Source organism: Rana temporaria, chromosome 3, assembly GCF_905171775.1.
Source record: "Rana temporaria chromosome 3, aRanTem1.1, whole genome shotgun sequence".
Lineage (NCBI taxonomy): Eukaryota > Metazoa > Chordata > Amphibia > Anura > Ranidae > Rana > Rana temporaria.
The window spans coordinates 419,396,669-419,420,739 of NC_053491.1; the positions used below are offsets into that span (position 1 = coordinate 419,396,669).

General features: G+C 45.3%; 1 protein-coding gene and 1 pseudogene across 1 annotated transcript in view; both read left to right on the plus strand.

The window, feature by feature from the left end:
* The window catches only part of ATP6V1B2 (ATPase H+ transporting V1 subunit B2), a 48,287-nt gene that overhangs the window by 651 nt on the left and 23,565 nt on the right, over window positions 1-24,071 (plus strand). The window contains exon 2 of the mRNA XM_040346129.1: window positions 23,023-23,078. Within this exon, the coding sequence (XP_040202063.1) occupies window positions 23,023-23,078 (56 nt within the window). The remainder of the gene's footprint in view (window positions 1-23,022; window positions 23,079-24,071) is intronic.
* LOC120933990 lies at window positions 20,257-20,339 on the plus strand (annotated as a pseudogene).

The following is a 24,071-nucleotide window of genomic DNA, read 5'->3' on the forward strand; positions in this document are numbered from 1 at the left end:
TTACACAGTGCCTTTAAGACCCCTTTCACACTGAGTCGATTTGCACGGGGCTCTACAGTGCTAGAAATAGTGCCTGCAAAGCGCCCTGAAAGAGCTGCTCCATTCACCCCAGTGTGAAAGACTGAGGGCTTTCGCACTGGAGCCCTGCGCTGGCAGGGTGTCGGAAAAAGTCCTGCCAGCAGCTTTTTTGCAGCGCATTACGAGCGGTGAATACGCTGCTCCTAAAGCGCCCCTGCCCATTGAAATCAATGGGCAGCGCCGCTGTAGCTTTTAACCCTTTTTCTGCTGCTAGTGGGGGTTAAAGCGGAGGTTCACCCATAGCGAACACATTTTCCCCTTAGATGGATGCTCGTTTTGTCTAGGGGAATCGGCTATTTGTTTTAAAATATGATCCGTACTTACCCGTTTACAAGATGCATCTTCTCCGCCGCTTCCGGGTATGGGCTGCGGGACTGGGCGTTCCTTCTTGATTGACAGTCTTCCGAGAGGCTTCCGACGGTCGCATCCATCGCGTCACGATTTTCCGAAAGAAGCCGAACGTCGGTGCGCAGGCGCAGTATAGATCCGCACCGACGTTCGGCTTCTTTCGGCTACGAGTGACGTGATGGATGCGACCATCGGAAGCCTCTCGGAAGACTGTCAATCAAGAAGGAACGCCCGCTCCCGAAGACCCATACCCGGAAGCGACGGAAGAAGATGCATCTCGAAAACGGGTAAGTACGGATCATATTTTAAAACAACTAGCCGATTCCCCTAGACAAAACGAGCATGAAGCTAGGGGAAAAATAGAAAAAAATAACGAATTGGGTGAACTCCCACTTTAATAACGCCCTGCTAGCGTCCGAAAAGCACCACAAAAACAAATAGAGTTTTAGCGCCGATGCCTGGGGTGGCTCAGTGAGAAAGGGGTCTAAAGGTAGCGTCTCAAAGTGCTTTACAAGGGAAAACAATACCAAGGAAAATCGGGAGAATTCTGTGACAGCTTGCCTTCTTTTTGAAAGAGTTTGAAGAGGACTCTGGAGCCGCTCAGTGTAAAAGCTCGCCGCCATTCTGCCACATATATACATATTACTGGCTGTACACTGTTCACTTTTTGGCCTCATTTACACAGGGGGCAATGACATGCGTACCTCATGCAGGACTATTTTTCGCTGGTATTCTGTACATCTCTGTGCTGCCAGTCCCATTGTTGTCTATTGGGATGCAGCAGCTGCACGGATACAGCCTCTGCTCCCAATATGTCACCTGTTTGGGTCCGTTTGCAAGGCCCCAAATGCACCCTGGGTGAGTTCAGGGACACGCTCCTACACGGCTGTCCTAATGGGAGTTGTGGCAGTGTTCATACATCTGCATTCCAATGGACAACGGGACTACCCACACAGGGATGCACAGAACACCTTGGCATCCTGTGATGGTAAATACAGCCCAGCATGGCTGTGAGCATAAACATGACACGGATGCGATCGTCCCATAAAAATTGACGAATGTTTAGAAAAACAAATGTTTTTACAACAAAACTGTTGAAGAAAGTTTTTCTAGTGTATCCCCAGCTTTATGATTGCTGCCAGTGAGCAGGTCCGGTCGGTTACCCCAAGATCTGCCTGTCCTGAGAAGCCGGGCAATAGAGACTTGACAATTGCAAAGTGGAGGGATTTTTTTCTCAGGAACAATTATGTTTGAATAGTTTAGAGATTTTCTAGCATTTGTTTGGTTTGAGAACCTGATTTTCCTGCATAGATGAAGGTGACAGACCTCTGATCTCTTGGAATGGGTGACAGTTTCATGTCGGAGGGGGGAGGGGGGGGGGCAATAAATGGTCAGCTGTATTTCTAGTGATGTTTCCTCATTCTGAAGGGCGCTGGTAGTGACCGGCTGCATCGCTTCGCTGCTTCCCTTTCCTTTTATACACAAATGATTAGCCCAGTGTTAGTGATTATGGTGTGCTCTGATGGGGGAAGGGGAGGCTGCATTGAAAATACATGTAGGTGTTGATTTATTAAAACTGTAAAGTACAAAATCTGCTGCGGTCCTGCATAGAAACCGGCTTCCAGTAACAAGCTCAAGTTAGAAGCTGATTGGCTACCAAGCACAGTGGCACCATATTTTGCGCACTCAAGTTTTAGTGAATCCATTCTGGGTGTTGTTAGTTTTTGGTAAAATGTGATCATCATTTCTTGCAGCGTTCCTTCATTATCCTGAAGTGTAGATCTCATTGTATAGTGACATACATGATTAGTTTTAGACTTGGAGTGATTCATTTGTTTTCCTCATTTAAAAACTGATTGTCTTTTTATAAAAGGTAACATTGGCGCTGGTGATGTGATGGTGTTTGTGCCGCCTGGGGCTGCTTTGGAGTCATAAAATGTATCAGCTCTCTGTTGTCGGTTTACACATTCAGCTGTTTACATGACACGGAGCCAAGGTTTCTTTCCAGCGTTTGTGAATCCAGCACCTCACCCACTCAGCTCCTTCTATAGTCTATCTATGGAATGTATGAAGAATAGGGAAGTGAGGTGGTTCATTGAAAGCTTGTGTGTCATGTGATAGAACACATCACATGTCTTCCCATCATGTGATCATCCCTCCCCCCCCCCCCTCCTTCATTCATTCCTGCCCTCCTCCCTAGATGTATTCGTTCTGCGGATTGTGAAATCCTCACTGTGTTCTGATATAGGAAGCTAATGCTGTTCCAGACATTATATTGTGGAATATATATGTAGCATTTTGCAATTTATATTTTAAAGACAAAATGGTGGAATTTGCTTCATGTAAACCTTTTAAAGGATTATATAAAAATAAACCTTTTTTGGACTTGACACCAGATACAGTTGAACACATTTTTAAATACACATGCAAAAAAAAAATGTATTTCAGTAAAACTAGTTTACACCATTGTGGTGCATTTAAAAAAAGGACATTGTGCTACAATTTTTTTTTTATACGTAAATATACATGAAGGCACCGTAGACACATGTAACTACAACTCGGTGAGAAAAATATATATCCGTGCTCAAAAAAAAAACACCCTGCGAACACACTGCATATGCTCGTGACGAAATTAACACTAATGCCGTACACACGATCCGAATATCAGACGAAAACGATCGTCCGATGAAGAATCGTACGATTTTCGGATCGTGTGTACACTACTTTCGAGAGCCGATCACGACAGTTCATCCGATATTATTAGATCGGACAAGCACGAAAATTTTCCTCGTACGATGTCAGATTGTACGATTTTTGTTTAGTCAGTATAGTTGTCGTCCGAAAATACAATACAAATACATTACAACACATGACATCACTTCGGGTTTTTTTTTTCTGTCGTACGAGAATTTTCGTGACTTTAATAACCCATTTCATTTTACTTGCGACTATTAAGCAAAAAAAGTCGTACGATCCGTCATACAGTATTCGGATCGTGTGTACGGGCCATAAATGAAGGGATTGTCACAAAAGTGCTCACACTCTGAAAAGCGATCTGCAGTGACTTGTTTTCAGAAGGCATTTGACAGACCGTGCTGATTCGATATGTCACTTCCTCACAACCTGATTTAACCCTATATAAATGTTGCACTACTGCGCCGCAATTGTGCGCTTTGGTAATACTGTAATCCTTGAATTGTCGTTTATTGGTACATCTGAATGACAATAAATCTGACACATTTCAGCAATAGCCTTATTCGCTTTGCACAGAGTTGTGTTGCGCCCCCTGTAGACCTGGTTGCGTTAGGAGTAAACAGCTCCCACCAAAAGTGACTTGCTGTATGTGTGCAGCCGTGAGAAGCTGCATATCAGTGTTCATTTAGGGGTGATATAAAAGCAACTTTACCACCTGGTTTTACTGCTCCCAGTCGCATGCATGAAGAAAGCCTATGTGAGCCCTTAGAACCAGAGGTGCACCAAATGGAAGTTTTGCTACCGAAAATGCAGGATGGACTTGGTCGCAAACCAAAAATGACAGTTTTTAAAAAATATATATAATCGTTTCATATTTGACTTTAATTAATATAAAATAAATATATAAATATAATTAATATTTAAATGAACATGAATTTATTGTCGGCAATTATCGCCACCTTTAGCGCAAGAAAAGATAAAGAAAAATGCATCCTTTTAATGTCTATGTATGTCTTCACTAAGGATGAGCTCTGGCGTGTTCGCATAGAACACGTGCAGAGCCCGCCAGGAAGTGTGCACGGCGCTGCGCTAATCACAGCCAGGGAGACATTTAACGATCCCTGCAGCCGAGCATCGGGACAATGTCTCCCTAACCACAGTTATTAGCGCAGCGCCGTGCACACTTCCTGGCGGGCTCTGCAACACGCCAGAGCTCATCCTTAGTCTTCACACTGGTCTGTTGCGCTTCCTTTGTGGTATTAAAAATCTTGCTACATTTTTGGTCAGTTAAAAAAAAAAAACATCAAAAATGCACCTACCTGTTAAAATTAATCAAAACCGCACTTATGTTTTTGATGCGGTCTTTGAGTCACATGACCTATAAAAAACACACCATAATGATAGTAAAATCACATCAAAATAGTTTTCAGTGCCATTATCGGCACCTTTTTCCCTGTTCGTCTTTCAGGACAGGTACTGTAGAGAGACACAGGCTCCTCCCCTCACAGGAAACACCGCCTTCCAATTAAGAATTTAAGCCTCATCCTCCCTCAGCTCCTCAGTTTATGGTGTTTCCTCCGGAGGGGAGACACCGCTGGGGGCCAAGGGCCAGACAGCTGGGGAAGCTGAGGCCAGTTTTCCTGAGAGGGGGGACCTGTTCTCCCTGGGCTCAGGGCTATTTTTTAATGCATGGCGTCCTGGTTGACTGGGGAAGTCACTTACCCAGGACATCGCCGTGTAGCGTCCCGCGGACATTCCTGGGGTGGATTCAACCGCGGAGGCCTATTTACTAAACGCACAGGGGTGGCGCTGCAGGCGGGGTGCACGCTCCCTGTGAGATTTCACAGTCGGCCAGGAGCTGGGCCGGACCGGATGACGAGTGACGTCAGTTCCGGGGGGGGGGGGGCGGGCACTTCCGCCGGATACGCGTCACTGGTCCCGGACGCTGCAGTGTGAAAAGGCCTGACGCTGGGCTGGTGCGGCCTCTCTCTTCTCAGCCGTAGGGTCGGCGTTTTGGCAGGCAGTCGCGACCACATTCCTCAGCGAGATGTCGGAAGCAGAGGCTTCCCGTGCACCTCCGGATGACGACAGCACCAGCCACTCTAAGGTAAGGAGAACCCTGGGGTGGTGTTCCCTTATCATGTTGCACAGCTTCACTGGTGATTTTTTTGTTTTTTTCTCCTGGTGGTCGGGGAGTTTGTTAGTGTAGTGTGTCTGGAACCCTGGTGGTGGTTGGTCCTAGAACACTCCTGGTGGTTACCTGTGTTATGCGCTGGTCTCTCTTTTAATCTAGCCTCCACTTTCTTCTGTGTTTTTCAGAAATCCACAGAAAAATCAGCCCACAGCAGGAAGAAATGCCCTTCCTGCAGATCTTCACTTAGTGAGAGTTGGAACAAAGCACTTTGCAGGAGATGTATTGAGGGGCTGGTTAAAGAAAGGGAGGCAGAGCAGGCATCTGAATTAGCAGCTTCTATGAAAGAGCTTTCTGGCACCTTTCAATCGTTTAAAGATATTTTTGCTAATTTTCAATTGCCCCAAAGCAGCCCTTCTGTAGCGCAACAGGTAATTCCACCGAATCCTGAGGTTCTTCCCTCTGGGAGTAGAGAGAAACCTGCGGATATCAGAGAGGATGCTGAGGAGGAGCAAGACAGTGCCGCTTCTAGCTCCCAAGAGGAGTCAGATAGTGAGAAGACAGAGGCAGGGTCCTCAAAGGTCTCTCGCTACAAGCTTTCCCTTGAAGAGGTGGAAGAGTTATTGGAAACTATCCACGCTACTTTAGGGATAGTTGAGGAGAAAAAGACACTGTCACTCCATGACCAGATGTACAGTGGTTTAGGAGAACAAAAGAAAAGGGTTTTTCCAGTCCATGAAGTACTGGTCAATGCCATCAAAAAAGAATGGCAGGATCCAGAGAGGAAACCTTTCTTCTCAAACTCTTTGAAGAGGAGGTTTCCTTTTTCTGAAGAGGAGGCTTCAGTGTGGAACAAATCCCCCAAACTAGATGCCGCCTTTTCGCAGGTATCCCGACATACGGACTTGGCGTTTGAGGACATGGGGGTCCTTTCAGACCCCATGGACAGGCGGATGGATTCGCTATTAAAAAAGTCCTGGGATGCTTCCCAGGGGAACCTTATGGCAGCAACAGTGGTGGCCCGTAATTTAGAGCATTGGCTCTTACAAATTAAGGCACATATTGAGGCCGGAACGCCAAAAGAGACTATACTTTCCTCTTTTCCAACTTTACTGAGTGGCGTACGATATGTAGCGGACGCCTCAGCAGAGTCAATCCACATGTCTGCCAGATCTGCAGCTCTATCTAATTCTGCAAGAAGAGCTCTCTGGCTCAAGACATGGCAGGGGGATAGCGCCTCAAAGGTTAAATTGTGCGGGATCCCCCTTACAGGAGACTTACTATTTGGGCCAGGCTTGGAGGCTGTCTTAGATCGTACAGCCGACAAGAAGAAGGCTTTCCCCTTAAAGAAAAAATTTGGGGGACAGACAAAGAAAAAATTCTGGACCCAAAAGAAGGTGGAAGTCCCCAAACCTGAGGGAAAGAAAAAGTTTTGGGGACCAAAAGGAAAAGGCCGTGCCGGGGCACTTTTTCGTGCTCCTGAACAGCCCCAAAAACCTCAATGACGGAGTCAAGGTGGGAGGAAGGTTGGGGGCCTTTCTCCCACAATGGGAGACGATCACCAGCAACCAATTTGTGCTGGGGATCATAAGGAGAGGATACAGACTAGAGTTCTCAAGTCCCCCCCCATCCAGACTCTTAGTCACCAATTTGCCCCAATGCAAAGAGAAATCTGTGGCTCTGATCTCCTCTCTTCAGGAGTTGGAGAATCAGGAGGTGGTAGTTCGGGTTCCATCGGAGGAGATAGGAAAGGGCTTCTACTCCCACATATTTGTGGTCCGCAAGCCTTCAGGGAAATTCAGGCTTATACTGAATTTAAAACCTCTAAACACCTCGGTCACGTACAAACGGTTTCGGATGGATTCCATCTATTCCGTGAGGACACTCCTCCTTCCGAACTGCTTCATGGCATCCATAGATTTAAAGGATGCCTACCTACACATCCCAATAGCGGAATGCCATCAGAGATTTCTCAGACTGGCCGTGAGGTCCAGAGAGGGGATGTTTCACCTGCAATTCAAAGCACTCCCCTTCGGGCTCTCCTCTTCCCCCCGCATATTCACCAAAGTGATGGTGGAGGTACTAGCCTTTCTACGTCTCAAGGGCATCCTGGTGGTAGCTTATCTGGACGATCTGCTATTTTTTGCAGACTCCCCGACACGGTTGTCCCAGGACCTCCAGGTTACAAAGGGGATTCTGGAAAACCTAGGTTGGTTACTCAATCTGGAAAAATCCAGCCTGACACCCTCCCAAAGAGTCACTTTTCTGGGATATGTACTGGACTCAACCAGACAGATGACTTTTCTCCCAATAGAAAAAGTTCAGAAGGTGGACAACGTAATATCTCTTCTTCAGAGCAGTGGCCAGCTTCCGATAAGGAAAGTCATGTCAGCTCTGGGGTTATTAACATCTTGTCTTCCTGCAGTGCAGTGGGCGGGTCTGCATTTCCGACCTCTACAACTGTTCATACTGAACATTTGGGACCACAAACAGGAATCCTTGGATTCCCTGATATCCATACCGGTTCACATCAAGAGGTCCCTTTGGTGGTGGAGGAAGGGGGCGAACCTTTTACAGGGCCTGGATTGGATCTCCCCGATCTCCAGAACAGTGACAACAGATGCCAGTGGCTCCGGTTGGGGAGCACACCTGGACTCCCTTCTGACACAGGGTCGCTGGGCAAAAGAGGACTCGCAAAAATCTTCGAATTGGAGAGAACTAAAAGCGATAGAGTTAGCCCTCAAAGCCTTTCAGAAGGAGCTGCAGGGACAGCATGTTCGAATCAGGACAGACAACTCCTCGGCAGTAGCTTATGTCAACAAGCAGGGGGGCACCAGGAGCAAGTCCTTATGGGATCTGACAAAATCAATTCTCATATGGGCGGAGGCCAATGTCTTGTCCCTCTCAGCCATACATCTGAAGGGAGAATTAAATCAAGTCGCAGACTTCCTCAGCAGGAAGAAACTGAGGGAGGGCGATTGGGTTCTGAATCAGGAAGTTTTCAGAGCGATCACTCAAAGATGGGGTCTTCCGGAGGTGGATTTATTCGCCTCAAGAGAAAATGCCAAAACTCGGCTCTTTTTTTCCCTAAACAGATGGGATGGAGCTCTGGCGGTGGACGCTCTGGCCCAAACCTGGAAGTTCTCCAGGTGTTATGCTTTCCCCCCTCCGGTTCTAATACCAGCAGTCCTGAGGAAACTGCAGGGGGAGAACACAACACTCATTCTCATCGCACCTCATTGGCCCAGGAGACCATGGTTCTCTATCCTAAAAAATCTATCGATAGAATCTCCTTGGATTCTACCAATTCGGGAGGATCTCCTTTTGCAGGGTCCAATCTGCTGCCCGCAGGTAGAGAGATGGAACCTGGCAGCCTGGCTTCTGAGGAAGAGCTGCTGAGGGGCAAAGGGTTTTCAGAACGCTTGGTTGAAACACTCCTAAGCTGTAGAAAGAAGGAGACGCAAGCCATTTACCAAAAAGTGTGGAAACGGTTTAACATCTGGTGTGCAGAAAGCTCATTCAGTGTCAACAGCTCTGTGGCTGTTTTAGAATTTCTTCAAGCTGGAGCTGATAAAGGGTTGGCAACTAGCACGCTGAAGGGTCAGGTGTCAGCGCTAAGTGTATTTTTTGAAAAACAACTAGCATTTGACCCTTGGGTCTCTAGATTTTTTAAGGCTTTGAGTAGACGGAGACCTGTTAAAACCTCCAACTTCCCAGTTTGGGATCTCTCATTGGTTCTTCAAGCCTTTACAGTAGAACCATTTGAGCCTTTAGACAAATGTAGTTTAAAAGTGATCACTCTCAAAACAGTATTTTTAGTAGCGATCACTACTGCCAGGAGAGTGAGCGAACTCGAGGCCCTATCTATTAGGGTCCCCTTTTTTCAAGTTTTTCCGGATCGCATCATTTTTAAGACAGATCCGGCTTTTCTACCAAAGGTAGCTTCTAAGTTTCACAGAAGTCAAGAAATAACATTGCCTTCTTTTTGTTCAAATCCTGTGAGGGAACAGGAACACAAGTTTCACAACCTAGACGTTAGGAGGTGTGTCCTACAATACTTGGATTACACAAGTCAGTTCAGGAAAGCTGATTCACTATTTGTTTTGTTTTCTGGGTCCAAGAAAGGGTCTAGGGCTTCTAGACGCACGATAGCCAGGTGGTTAAGGGCAGCCATCGTTCTAGCCTATTCTTCTAGGGGAGTAGAGCCTCCACAGGGTATCAAGGCTCATTCCACCAGGGCAGTAGCAACTTCCCAAGCAGAGTGTGCTGGTGCTTCCCCGGAGCAGATCTGCAAGGCTGCAACATGGTCTAGTTTCTCAACGTTTGTAAAACATTACAGACTGGACCTACTTTCAACCAAAGACCAGGCTTTTGGACGCAAAGTACTGCAAGCAGTTGTCCCACCCTAGGGTAAGGTGCTCGCTTATCCTCTCTACAGTACCTGTCCTGAAAGACGAACAGGGAAAAACGGGGTTACTTACCGGTAACATCCCTTTTCCTGGAGTCTTTCAGGACAGCACTGGTACCCACCCTCTTTGTTGTAGGGGATATTATGGAAACTCATCAGACGAGGCCGTCAGGTAAGATGTAATTTTATACTTTTATGACGTGTTCTTGTGTCTCCCCAGCTGGCCGGAGGTACTCTGGAAAAAACTGAGGAGCTGAGGGAGGATGAGGCTTAAATTCTTAATTGGAAGGCGGTGTTTCCTGTGAGGGGAGGAGCCTGTGTCTCTCTACAGTACCTGTCCTGAAAGACTCCAGGAAAAGGGATGTTACCGGTAAGTAACCCCGTTTTTTTGGTAAAATGCCAAAAACACCAATTTCATCTGATTTTATTATCTTTTTTTAGCCACCGAAATGTCTTTGCATCGCTGTTTAGAACATTGTAAGCTCTGAGCAGGGTCCTCTGATTCCTCTTGTACCAAATTGTAATGTCTTCATTTTAAGCGCTGCGTAAACTGCTGGCACTTTATAAATCCTATATAAGAATAATTTAAACTGTTTAGCTTTTATCAAGTTAAAGGGGTTGTAAACCCTTGTTTAAAAAAAAAAAAAAAACATGTCATACCTCCACTGTGCAGTTTGTTTTATATAGAGTGGCCCCGGATCTCCTCTTCTGGGGTCCCTCAGGTGCGCTTGTGGCTCCTCCCTGCATCGGGTGTCCACGTTGAAGTGCTCTCCTTGGTGGACACCCGTGCGGGCTCCCAAGTCCCTGATCTGTGTATTTACACAGAATGCAGGACTCGGCCCCGGCGTTGCATCATTAAATTTGATTAACGGCAGCCAATGGCTGCGCTGCTATCAATCTGTCCAATCAGGACACGAGACGCCAGCTAGAGCTAGTGTACTAGTTTCTGGCTGGAGAAAGATTGGGGTCAGGTAAGTATAAGGGTGGACTGGGGGACTGCAGTACCAAAGGTTTTTCACCTTAATGCATTAGGGTGAAAAACCTTCAGGGTTTACAACCCCATTAATGTTCACCCGGAACTGGGCACCAGCACTACACAACCTGCATATGTCTGTCTGCCATCTCATTACAGGTTAATGTCTTCAGTTAGGCAGAAGACAATGTTTGGATCAGGTATTATTGGGTAAAGGGGGGCAGGGAGGGGATTATTATAAGCCATTTAGTGGGTTGTATGACTTTTGATCCATGTAACCAATTGGTTGAAAGTGACAGCTTATTCATTGGTTGCACACAAACGGCAAGATTAGAAACAATCGATCCTCTTTAGGAGGTGATCGGTAAATTTATATACGGTCCTAATCATAAAAAATAACGTGTCCTCCCATTGGTCAGATTCATGAGATCTGATCTCAGCACACTTCCATACTTCTGTGGTCCTGAATTGCTACCAGTGAGTGTCATTGCGCTCTCCATACAAAGTGATGAGTAACACGGATCGAGGTGTACACACAATTTCTGTGTAACCTTTGTGCTTGGCATGCTGGAACTTCTAGTTCCTCAGCAGCTAGATGGGTGCAGTTTGTTACTTGTTCCCCCTGTACATTTATGTGTATTTGCAGGGCCAGATAGGGGTACAGAGCTCATCTCTTCCCAATGCTGACTCCATCTCAGAAGAGCAAACACTATTACCATCTGAGTTGTGTTCCAGTCTGAACACCCACCACCAGTGACCAGCCGGCACAATCTTTCTCCAGAACCAGATGAAAGTAGCTATATGTAGTATGTATTTATAAATTCTTTGGAATGTTCTCATTCTGCACCATCAGGCTACATTGTTTTGTGTGGGGTCACGGCTGCCTTTATCTGCATTATGTTGTGTAAACAAGATTGTAGGTGTCTACCTGTGACTTGAAATAATTGCTTAAGGTCCGGCCATACGCGGTTTGAATCTGGGTCGGTTCAGCAGGAGGCGGTCGAGATTCAAACCGGCTAATGGGCAGGCAGAATGTACCAAGTTGATGGATCAATTTGGGTACAACCAGCCTCCTGGATTCTTTTGCAATTATCGCTAGCGGCTATAGCACTTTCTCCCAGCAGGGACGGCTTCCCCCGCTGGGAGAAGACAATGGCCCGTAGTAGGGATTCCTGCATCAACACTGTCGATTGGGGTAATCAAGTGATTTTCCTTCCTGCAACCCATAGTTGCAGGAAACAAATTTTCTTCATGTATGGCCAGCCTTAGGCTGGGTACAAAACGGTGGGTTTGGCAGGATCTAGCCAACTTTCGTGTGTACGGCTCTTTATCTGACAGACGCTGGGCGAAGTGTTCTGGCAGGGGGGCATTTCCCCTGTTAGAACGCAATAGCTCAGCCGGTGCGATCGCCATACTTGACATTCTTGGTAAGGTGACCTCTCAGGTTATTTTATTTTATTAAGCCTGTTGGGTTGAACGAGAAAAGATTGTACATGTGTACCCAGCCTGAGATGAGATTTTGCTGCGGTTTTCATTGCAGTTATGTAGTGTGACTTGACTGTTTTTGCATAACCTGTGGGTCTAAGTCGCACTGTAAATCACACCAAAGTAGCACAGGAACCTTTTCCAAAATTGCACCATGAGAATGGGCACCATCTTGTGGTGGCACACGTGTCTGCTCACTCTTGAGGTGAGCTCTGTGTGTCCATTGACATACATTGTGGCCTGGCCCCGCCTCCCTCTCTCTTCGCTGAAGTTGACTGACAGTGACGGGAGCAAATGGCTCCCCCTGTTCTTAGCCAAGCCTGTAAGAGAGGAGAGAAGACCTACAGACAAGCACAGCATGGATGGATACCGGTCTTGGGTAAGTACTTAGGGGGGGAGATTGAGAAGTCTCTGAATATTTTTATTTTTTAGCCTAATGCATTATGGTAAAGTGTGACTTTAGAGCCACTTTAACACTATTTAAATGTAAGGATGAGCTCAGGTTTGTTCACAACGCCACGTGCCCGCTCCCGCCAGGAAGCTGACACTCCGCAGCACTAATCACAGATAGACATTTCCCAATCCGTGCAGCTGCGGATCGAGAAATGTATCCCTGCCTGTGATTAGCACTGAGGAGAGCCAGCTACCTGGTGGGCGCGGGCATGGGCACGTGGAGTTGCAAACACACCTGAGCTCATCCTTAAATGGCAGAATTCTAGTACATGTAACTGTTGCAGCTTGGCTTTACCACTGATGCCCTTCGTCTGGTTTACAGAACAGCTGATCAACATGTTGGAGTTTTTTTCAGTTGGTATTGTTCCCCTGAGATGGAGCTGGTGCTCAAAATACCAACAAGCAAATATATACCCCAGTTGGGGCATTTGGTCTCCAGCTCCTTCGATCAGAAAACGTCCTGCTTTCTTTTCACAGAATAAGACGTTCTGTGGTTGGATAGCGGGCACATTAACATTACCATCTCTCCTTGTCTAATGCTTTGAGTGCTTTGTTGTCCTTAAAAAGAATACAAGACATTTTCTGAATGGAGGAGCTGCTGAGTGAGCAGCAGATTTCAAAAGCGAATCAGCAGCCACAAGTGGCAGACACATTGTTAGAGGTATGTTACTGGTACCTAGCTAGTGCCCCAATATTGTTTTTGTCCAGAGTTCAGCTTTCAAGATACTGTTACCCTGCCCATGCGAGACAAAGTGACAGCGTTTTTAGGCCAGCCATACACAAAGCAAATTTCTTGCCAGCAAATTCGCTCAATCCCCCCAGTTGATGTGGGAACCCCTCCTGCTGAGCCATTATCTTCTCGTGATAGTGATTGATAGACAATAGCGATAATCGAAGGTAAAACCCAGCAGACTGGTTGCACCCAAGTTGATCGATCACTTCAGCTGGATTCAAACTGCATATGGGCCTGCCTTAACTACACTCCTTTGGAGCAGGGGGCATTACACAGCACTTTCAGGTGTAGAAAAGCATATGACCACCTCCCCTGTAATAGTCCCTTGGCAATCAGTCGCTAGGCCCAAGCCCTGATATATGACGGGGGGAGTGACGCCACTACTTGGGTTGCCAACACGGCCGATTTCGGCATCGGCTGCAAAAGGAGCAAGAAGCTTTGGGGGAGCGTATTGGGTAGGGACATCAGCCCTTACACTCTGCTAGTTCAGATCATGTGGTCTTATGCGCATGCTATGGTTTTTCTTTTATGTATAAAAATAAATTTACTTTAACTGCAACACACTAGTCACTTATCACTGTTTTTATCCCTACTCTCCCCTCCAGTGGAAGAAGTAGGTTTATTTTGAGGCAGATTATATGGTTCATGAAAATGGTTAGTTGTGTCATTGTCCCGTGACGGCTTCCTGGAAAAATTATGATTGCAGTTCTGGGTGACACAACGCTCACAGAAGAGGAAATGAAATCTCTGCTTGGGGGGGGGGGGGGATAGTCTGTATTCGGAAGTGTAAAAAAAAAAATCTCTGAAAAGGAGAGCAATGGTCTCATCCCTCCTATATCCTGTGAATGATGCAGTCAATTGATTCCCATACACAGCCGTGTTTTTAGGCCTAGACTACGCAGACAATTTTATGTTGCATTAGACTTTTTGTGCATATTTATTAAAATGTGTGAGAATATGGGGAAACCTGTGGTCCCCCATAGACCAGCAATAGGAGTCAGTACACGGGCACTTCTACAGTGCAAATGTGCTGTCAGGAGAGAGCAGAGTGCTCACTTATCTGTCTGCTGCTGCTTCGTCACTGTCCAGTCAACAAACTTTGGTCCCCTCCTGCTGCTTGAGATTACAGCCAAGCGGCTTCTTAGCCGTATTGGTTGTTATCCTAAAAGCCGACCGTGGTTAAAACGTCCGCGGGCCGGGTGCACTGACATTTAATGGCGGCGGGGCGTAGGTTGCCGACCCTGCTCTATTGCCTCTACAGTAAGGAGCCTGACTGCTCACTATTTTTTGTTTTCAGTTAAAATGTTACTAAACCCAGGACCTACATTCCCTATATCTGGCTGACTGCAGGACACTTGACCCTCTGTCTGGACAGCGCTGATTGGCCCTGTGCTGATCAAAAACAAAAAAAATATAGCAATACACACCAGACTGAGCATGTGCACAGTGCCCCCAAGTATCCATCCGATCAGAAGATGGATTGGACATTGTAAAATAATAAGGATCAGAGAAGACAGGATCCAACAACAGTTTTACACAATGCACAGGATTAACCCCTTAGTTTCCAGTGAGTATAACAAGCATTATTTGCTTCATATACAGACTGATTTTTACTGTTGGTTTAGTAACACTTTTGGGGATAAGTTCACCTTGGTAAAAAAATGCACATCTTTTCGCAGGTAAAAAGTATGTTTAATATATATATTTTTTAATTGGAGCCTGTAAAGCAGGGATATGCAATTTGTGGACCTCCAGCTGTTGCAGAACTACAAGTCCCATCAGGCATAGCAAGACTCTGACAGCCACAAGCATGACACCCAGAGGCACGATGGGACTTGTAGTTTTGCAACAGCTGGAGGTCCGCTAATTCCATATCCCTGCTGTAAAGCATTGCATCTGCGATCAGCAGATCGCTGATGCCATGCAGGTCTCATGTAATCGGTATATCTCTGTTCGTACCTTTTTTATGGGCAGACATTTTCACACTAACAGGGGGAAACAATAAATTACCAGAGCACTCAACAGCACCTTTTGTATTTCATTGAGAACTACGAGCAGACAGCCACAAAAAGGCTGCAGGTACTTGTGGTTTTCCATTCACAGAACTTTTTTTTTTTTTTAAATGGTGACAGCAAATATGGGGAGGAGATCCCCCTGTTTGCTGTCACTAGAGGCAATGGAGTGGGCGGCTGCATGAGTGGGAAAGTTTTTAGGGTGGAACATGACACAAAGGTGAGCTTATCTTTTAAGTTTCATTTTAATGGGTGATGGCATGTGTAATAATGATCATGAAGCTGCTTTGGGTCTGAAAATGAAGCAGAAGTCTATAATGTTATAGCTGTATTTCACCAATCCTCCCTTCTGTAAAATGGGAACTTTTTTCCTTAGCTGTAATTCAAAATGGCTATTGCAAAACTGTGCAGTTTCCATGTCCCACGTTCAGACAGCCTGATCGCTGTAAGTACAAAGAGGCTTTAAATGTGACAGTCATATTTAAAGCCCAAATCTGCTTTTTATTGCTGTAGGGATTTTGTCCTTTGCTTACCTTCACTTATGCATTTTAAAAGGGATTGTAAAGTCAGAAGTTTTTATTTTAATACATTTTATGCATTAAGATAAAAAATCCTTCTGTGTGCAGCAGCCTCCCTCACCCCCCTAATACTTAAGATCCATCTAGATCCAGCGATGTTGCAGAAGAGTCTTGTCTGCGTCGGACCCCCCCCCCCCCCCCAATTTGCTGAGACAGCTGTGCGGTCCCATTGAGGCGAGAAAGGGGGTGGGGCCGGGCTGTGGCTTGGGTGTGCCCATAGCAAGCTGCTTGCTGTGGGGGGGGCCCCAGGAGGGAGGGGCCAGGAGCACCAAAGGGGGACACAAGAAGAGGAGGATCCGGGCTTCTCTGTGCAAAACCATTACACAGGTCAGTATAACATGTTTTGTTTAACTTACAAAAAAAAGAGTATTTATTATCCCTTTAATTATTTTATTCAGTAGAGTAGAGACAAGTAACCTGTCAAATCTTTTATTTTTCTGTGGCTGTATTTCCATTGCAGAGCCTTCTTGCGTCTTCATTATAGGAAGTCAGTGACTCGTATTAGTTGGGGACACCTTCCCTTCCTAGATTCACATCTATGCATTTCTCTGTTTGCACAGACATAGCAGCCTATTCATTTGAATGGGCTGCTGTGTACCTGTTCGAAACATAAAGAAAAAATCCATGATTCTTTTTTAAATATATGGTCGCAGGGAAACTGCATGCTGCTTTTGGCTTCATGCCATTCTGTGCACTGGAAACAGGAATCAATGGTACATCTGCTAAACTGCGGTGCTGGAACGCATGCAATTCCCACACCCACAATAGTGGGAACCTAGCCTTAAAGGGGTTGTAAAGGGTGTTTTAAGGTTGCATTAAGGTTAAAAAAAATTGAGGGTTTATAACCCCTTTAAGCTGGTCATATATTGATTGAAATTTGGCTGCTCCAACAGGGACTATCCAAATTTCAATTAGTGTGTGACCTTCCTATTTGACAGAAGTCGATCATTTGGTCATCTCATGTCGCATGGGAAGGTCGGAAACGTTTTCCATCAGCATCTGCAGCCACTAGGTGTATCCTGACACTTCGCATTGTGTGGCTGACTATTTCGTTTTTGTTTAGGCTAAATAAGAAAATAAAAAATTATGACTAAAGGCAAAACTTTTTTTTATTTTTTTAGTTTTGGACAGTGGAGAGGGATTAGAACCCGTCAGGCATTTATTGAAATAAAAGCAAATCCCAAATTTTGGGTTGTCCCCAGAAAAGTAATAGAGGGGTAATCTTCCAATGGGAGTTCTGGGGGGCCCCAAGAAATTCCCTTAATTTGCAGGGATTTCCTCACTTCCTTTTTGGCTATGGGACATGCAAAAAAAAGTCCGGGGGTTATAAACCTCCCATACTCCAAAATGAAAAGTGGTTTGCCTATTCTAATTTTTAGGTTTTTATGGCCACTCTGTCATGCATTGGCTGGGATTTTCACATATCTGACTACAGTAAACAGGGATACATTAGTTTAAAGCGGAGTTCCACTTTTTTTTTGTCAGCAACTACGAACACTGTAGCTGCTGACTTTTAATAAGGACACTTGCCTGTCCTAGGCGCCCGTGATGTCGCCCCCCCCCCCCCCCCCCCCCCCCGAGGCAGATCGCTCGATCCTGGCAGCTCCTGGCGCCGCTATCCTTGCTGAGGGAAACAGGCAGTGGAGCCTTGCAGCTTCACAGTTCCCAGAAGGCAGCGCGCCCTCCTTTCCCTAGAAGACACTGTGGGGAGGACGAGGAAGAAGACCTGCCGCAGTATGGAAAAAGGCAGAAGAGCAACTGCCATTTCTAGTAAGTAACATTTTTTTTTTTTTATATATATACAGGATTTTGGTGTATTTTTTTTTTTTTTTGAGTGTACCTCCACTTTAAGCTTCACTGTACATTGCAGTGCCTTACTGAAAAAGCTACGTCAAGCAATTATGTATTCGTCTTTGTAGAGCAGCAGAGGTGAGAAACAGCACCGTACTGCTACAGAGAGGCAGATGAGGCCACACTGTACATTCTAAAGTGTCACATTCCACATATATATGTCATCCTACAATATGAGATGATGGACCACATAGTACTCTTCTGCAGAGATCTGGTAACGTTGGAACTAAATATTGTAGAATATTGTTCAACAATTCACATACTTGGAATGTTCTTGAAAATGTGGTAGAGGCAGCAGCCAGTACTGATCATAGGGGACCCAGCTCTGATCCTTATTCATTCCTGAATCTATCTTTCAACCCAAAAAAAAGCACGATCAGCATGTTTAGAGGTGATCTTCACCTAAAACTACCCTTATTTCAGTTTTGGTTGCATTTGTTGGAACATATATTACCACTTTGTAAGTGTCTACTGACTCTACCCTGACAGTCATGCACCTTAATACTATAGCAACATACCAAAGAGATAATTCAATGAATGAAGGACTCTTCAGGGCTCAACCCCAAAGAGCTTATGCAACAGAGGAATTATCAAAGCAGGCAGTAGCACCAAAGATAAATACAAGATTACTAGAAAATGTCAAGTGAATCACAATCGCATCCAAAAATGTACATGCACAAAAACAATTGGCCTAAGTAAATGCAAGTAGTCCTAAAATGTATTATAAAACTGACTAAAAATTTGCTGTTACCAAGAAACCAGGTGAGGGCAGTTCATTATAGGCAACTGGAAAATCAAAAACAAGGCGCAAACATTTCCTAGTGCAGTATGTTAAAATATGTGAATTGAGACATTAAAATGCCCTCACAAAGGTTGACCACTTTGAAAGCGGGTAGGTGTGGAAAAAGTGAAAACCTGGGAACCATTAGCAAGGCACCAGCAGAACCTAAGCCTTGGGCACAGCACGGGGTATGGGTAGGATGGGGACACTCCAGCTGCTGGGAACACATATTCAAAGGTCGCAGTGACAGGTCTCCGGAACTGGTGGTCTTGTTTTTTATTTTATTTTTTTGTTTTTTTTTCAACCTTACCAACTATGTAACCCGGTACTGGAGCCACGAAGAAAGAGAACATCCTCTGGCCAACCTCACAGCTGGCTCATGCGCAGACGAACGTTATACCAACCCCTCAACAGCAGGCTTCTTTGCAAGAAAAAGCTGTCGCAAAAAATGAGATTGCCTCGAGGCGTCTCCTTTTCAAAAAAGGTTCATTTTGGGAATTTCCGTTCTGTACTGGCATTTTTATTTACAAAAAGTAAAGGAAGTATGATTTTTAGTGTTTTTTTTTTTTTTTTAGAAATGTTTGGCCTTTTAAAATTTTTTGATTTGAAAAAGCATGCAAGTGTCCTGCACAGCCATTTTGGGTTTAGGCAGCCAGGCCCCCGATGATGCGTGAGGCTCCATTGCCCAGCCAATCTTTGAATGGTTTCCTGCAGCCTCCTAGTTAATGTATTTATAGTAAAGTTTTGCTTTATAAATATAAACCTTTAGAGCCGGTTTACACAGGGGCGAATTGAGATCCGACTTGAAGTCGCCCCAAGTCATGCGGTTCAGAAAATAAACGGAAGTGAATGGAGCCGTCTTATTGTACACTACTGAAGTCGCTCTGACTTCAGAAAAGGTACCTGTGCTACTTCAATCCGACTTCTAGGCAACTTGTACCCATTGATTTCAATGGATGTCGCCTCCAAGTCGGATCGCTGTCTTAACTGAAGCAACAATACAGGCAGAGAAAATTGTTTTCTCAGGCAAACCCCTCCCACAGAGTTGATTGTTTTTTTTAATTGGCCACTGGAAAGTTGCCTGTCCTGGAGGCGACTTGAAGTCGCTTTGTAAGTCGCCCCAAATCGCGCTGTGGTGCACGCTCAGGTCGCCTCGCAAAGAGTCGTGTTGCTCCTGTGTGAACCGGCTCTAACAGATTGTTTTTGCTGTGCATTATAAACTATTTTTTTAATTAACATATCCTTTTACCTTCGTTGCATCTCATTGCTACTAATCTCCTGCAGCTTTTTCACTTCATATCTTCTAGCGCTCAATTTAACTTTTCAGGATAGGTTTGGATACAACCGTGGATCATGCCTGTGTAATGTGCATGAAATTCACTTGTAGCCTTTGTTGGAAGAAAATGTGCCATGGTGACAGCCTTCATGGCATGGTCATCTAATATATTCATGAAAGCTGCAAATTAAGACTTGTGGGCCTCATGCGCACAGGGTGTTTTTTACTGCTTTTAGCAGCGTCATTTTTTTTTTTTTTTTTTACAGCTTAAAAACGCTGTTCCATGTTGTTCCATGTGTCCATGCACACATAGGCTTTTAGAAGTTGTAAGTGGCATAGACGTTTTCAAGTTGTAAGTAAAAAGGCTAGGGTATTCTGGAGCAGCAGCGTTGAGATGTAAAAACGCCTGATGCGTCTAAATGTGTGTTAACGCTGAAGACAGCATTAGCCAGATCATCGCTTCTCGGCCTTTTGGCTAAGGTCAAGTGTAGTATCTGTTCTTAGTTGCCAGGAGGTGGCGCTATGCTAACCATCCCTAGTACACGGCGAGGTGGAAAGGGATGGCGGTGGCAGATGAAGAACCTGCTGGCGTGGAGGTGAAAGCCTTCTGATCGGGACAGAGAAACATGCGGTCAAAGCTGAAGGGTTGGGTCCCTGGCCTTCTGGCCTGGATTTGATGGAGTCCTTAACCTTGCCAGTTTCTCGAGAGGGAACGTCGACCCCACCCTACTGTTAAGGGGGGGTCGTACCATAGGGCTAGTACCTCCCGAGTATAATTAGGTAGGGAGCAAAAGAGGCGACAGGCTCTCTCCCTGAGTTTCCGGAGCTCTCGATCCTTCCTGGTAGGGAAGGAGGCTGTGACTGTCCTGGGCTGTTGGTCAGGGTTGTTTGAAAAGCCTATGGTGATTGTTCCCCTGGAGTGGCAGTCCAGGGGTGCCATACTTGCACAAGTGTTTGCACAAGTGTATGGCCGCTCGCTGTATCACTGGAGCGCGCCCACAAATACTCACCACCATGCGAGCGTTCTCGCATGACTGTGGTGAGTTCTTGCGGGGAGGACCAGAGACAGCTGCCGAGGGACCCCAGAAGACGTGGATCGGGGCCACTCTGTGCAAAACGAACTGCACAGTGGAGTTAAGTATGACATAATTTTTATTTTAAAGGAATTTTTTTTCCCTTTATTAACCCTTTAAGTCTACTTTATAAAAAAAATGTTGCGTAGATTGGGTAGTGCTCTTTTTTGACCACTGTGTGGAGCTGTTCAATAAGCTTTGGATTTTGTGTCCCAAGCTTCGGCAGTCGTGGGATTTAATTACATTTTAACTGACCTACTAGCATTGCCAGGAAAATGTTCCTTTATTCACTGAAAATGAGCGAATGCAAAGCAAATATTTCTCAATGAGTGGATTGTGTTGGAGCCAACAAGTTATCTATAGATAATGACAATCTGGACCATGTGGGGTTGGCTCCTAAGAACAGCAATCATTTCTATCCAGATCTGTCCCTTATTCTAGGTAATTACTGCTCTGAATCACTCATTAGTGCTCAACGGCTTTCAATATTGTGTGTTCTGGTTGATGGGAGACAATGCCACATACTGTATAAAATGTGCAATGTGACTAGCACGAGTTCACATTGAGTTTATAGAATACATTCCACTGATCTCACTTGCCACAAATGAAAACATTTTACAAATGTTGAAGTTTTTTAGAGGTTCATGTTGAGGAACTATCTGATTTTTTATTTGTGCCTGTTGGGGTGATGTCTCCATTTCCTCTCCTGGAAACACCAAGGCAATTGTATGCTGATTATTTAAAATGCTTCTCCATGTATTGTACAGGGCAGATAAAATGTATAGTAAGCCTCCAGAAGACTAAATGGCTGTATAATTCTGGAGGCACCATAAGCCTATGCCTAGTGAAACCTCAAGGCCCTCAAGCCTTAGAAAAATTCTACCTCCCAGGAGGTGCTTCAGGTTATCCCTGCCCAGTGATGTAATGACATCTATAGTAAGGTGACAAGATTTTTAAAATCCGGGGGCATTTTTTTTTTTTTCACTAGTAATGGCAGCAATCAGCGACTCTCTGCCCGTCGCTGCCGCCACCCACCTCACAGCCTGTCAAGTCTTACTCTCCGGGCCCCGGCTACTACTGGGTGGGGAGCGGAGGAAGATCACTCCGCCAGGTAAGGCAAGGAGATATGCAGGCGGCTGGCTGGGACTTGAGCCAAGGCAGAAGAACATGCGGGCGGAGCTGAATGGGCATGCGACCGAAACTGAAGAAATATTCCCTCCGCTCCAACCAGCACATGATCATCAGAAAGAGGCACAGATCATTGAAACAAATAGATCTCCCTAAGCAAGTAGGAGCGATGAGTGTAATTCAGATTTTTTTTTTTTTTTTTTTATTATTATTATTCTGCACTGACTGTCTTAGAAATTGCCCCAGCCCCTGTTCAAATCCAATCCGGGGACAAAACTGGGGACAGACTTGGTCCGGGGACAGTGTCCTCAATCCGGGGACTGTCCCCAGAAACCGGGGGTGTCTGGTCACCCTAATCTATAGGGCTCATGCAGACAGATTTTTACACACCCCTGAATTTAGAAATGGGAAATGGATGGCATTTCCCTGTGTCTGGGGGGGGGGGGGAACAGTTCCACGTACAGCTGATCGGACAACTGGCTGTACACGGCTGGCTGCTTGTAAACCCACGTATGCACATACAGCTTATTTCTCTGAAAGTGGTACATCCAGTGAGATGCATGTATGGCATGTTTCCCTGGACGTGCCACTTTCTTCAGGGAAGTGTGCCATACGTGCATGTGTGGGCAACTGCAGAAGCCTTTCATTACGTGCATGTGTGGGCAACTGCAGAAGCCTTTCATGTTAACAAGCAGTCTGCTGCATTGAACCATTCACTTATATTTTTGACTCTACACGCCACTTCATCTTCTTGGGCACAGGAAAGCAACAGACATTTTACACCTCAAAACTCAGGAGCTGTCTGCATGAGGCCTTATTGATCTGCAAATGGTCATATTGCATAATTTTTGTACACTGCAAAAAGTGTTCATAAATGAATGCTGAGGTTTGTTCTTTGTAGAATACCTGCTTGGTGAAGGGCCTTAATGTACTGGCTTTCATATTGGACTGGCTTACTTTTGAATTCTGCGTCAATTATTGAAGATCTGATATTGATTTCTGTTAATCTTTGTTTTTCAGCTTATCGAACGGTGTCAGGAGTCAATGGCCCCCTTGTTATCCTGGACAATGTCAAGGTAAAGTTGTGGTTAAAGCTGGACGCCAGGCAAAAAAAACTTTCTTTTAAATCTAATCCTCAAAATCCACAAAGGATATCATCCACTTTGTGTGCCAAATGTTTTCGGAAACCCAGGCGTTACCTGGGTACATAAGTGACGGCATCAATGTGCTGTATGAAAATATACTACAGCGCTATTAAATAATTAATTCCAGGTGCACCTAAATTAAAAAAACAAATAATACAGCTGCTATCTGGGTGATACCAAATCAAAACAGTGAAACATATAAAATATATAGATGCGCTAATATTAACTTAAAAAGTGATAAACGTACAGACTAATCAGGGAGATAAAATCTCCATATACTGTGAAATGCAACCAAGTCCTTAAATAGTGCACAGTGATTAGCAAAGTCCCAATCAGGAAAAAACACCTCCTTCAGTATGAATGCTGATCCAGCACTTCACCGCTGTGATCAGATGAACAGGCACTCACAGGCAGGTATTACATGAAAGAAAACCTCATTGCGCAATATTCGATGACAGATGGTAAATGTAATTCAGAGCATCAGCATATGCACTCACGAATCCCCGCTTTCAATAAAGCATGAAACGCCGCTCAGTATGCTGTTTCCTCAGCTCGATCCGATGCACTCGGATTCGATCGCAGGCTCCTCCCTATGCGTTACGTCACAGGCACGCGACTTACTCATGGGTCCCATGAGTAAGTCACGTGCCTGTGACGTAACGCGTAGGGAGGAGCCTGCGATCAAATCCGAGTGCATCGGGTCGAGCTGAGGAAACAAAATACTGAGTGGCGTTTCATGCTTTATTGAAAGCGGGGATTCGTGAGTGCATATGCTGATGCTCTGAATTACATTTACCATCTGTCATCGAATATTGCGCAATGAGGTTTTCTTTCTTTCTTTCATGTAATACCTGCCTGTGAGTGCCTGTTCATCTGATCACAGCGGTGAAGTGCTGGATCAGCATTCATACTGAAGGAGGTGTT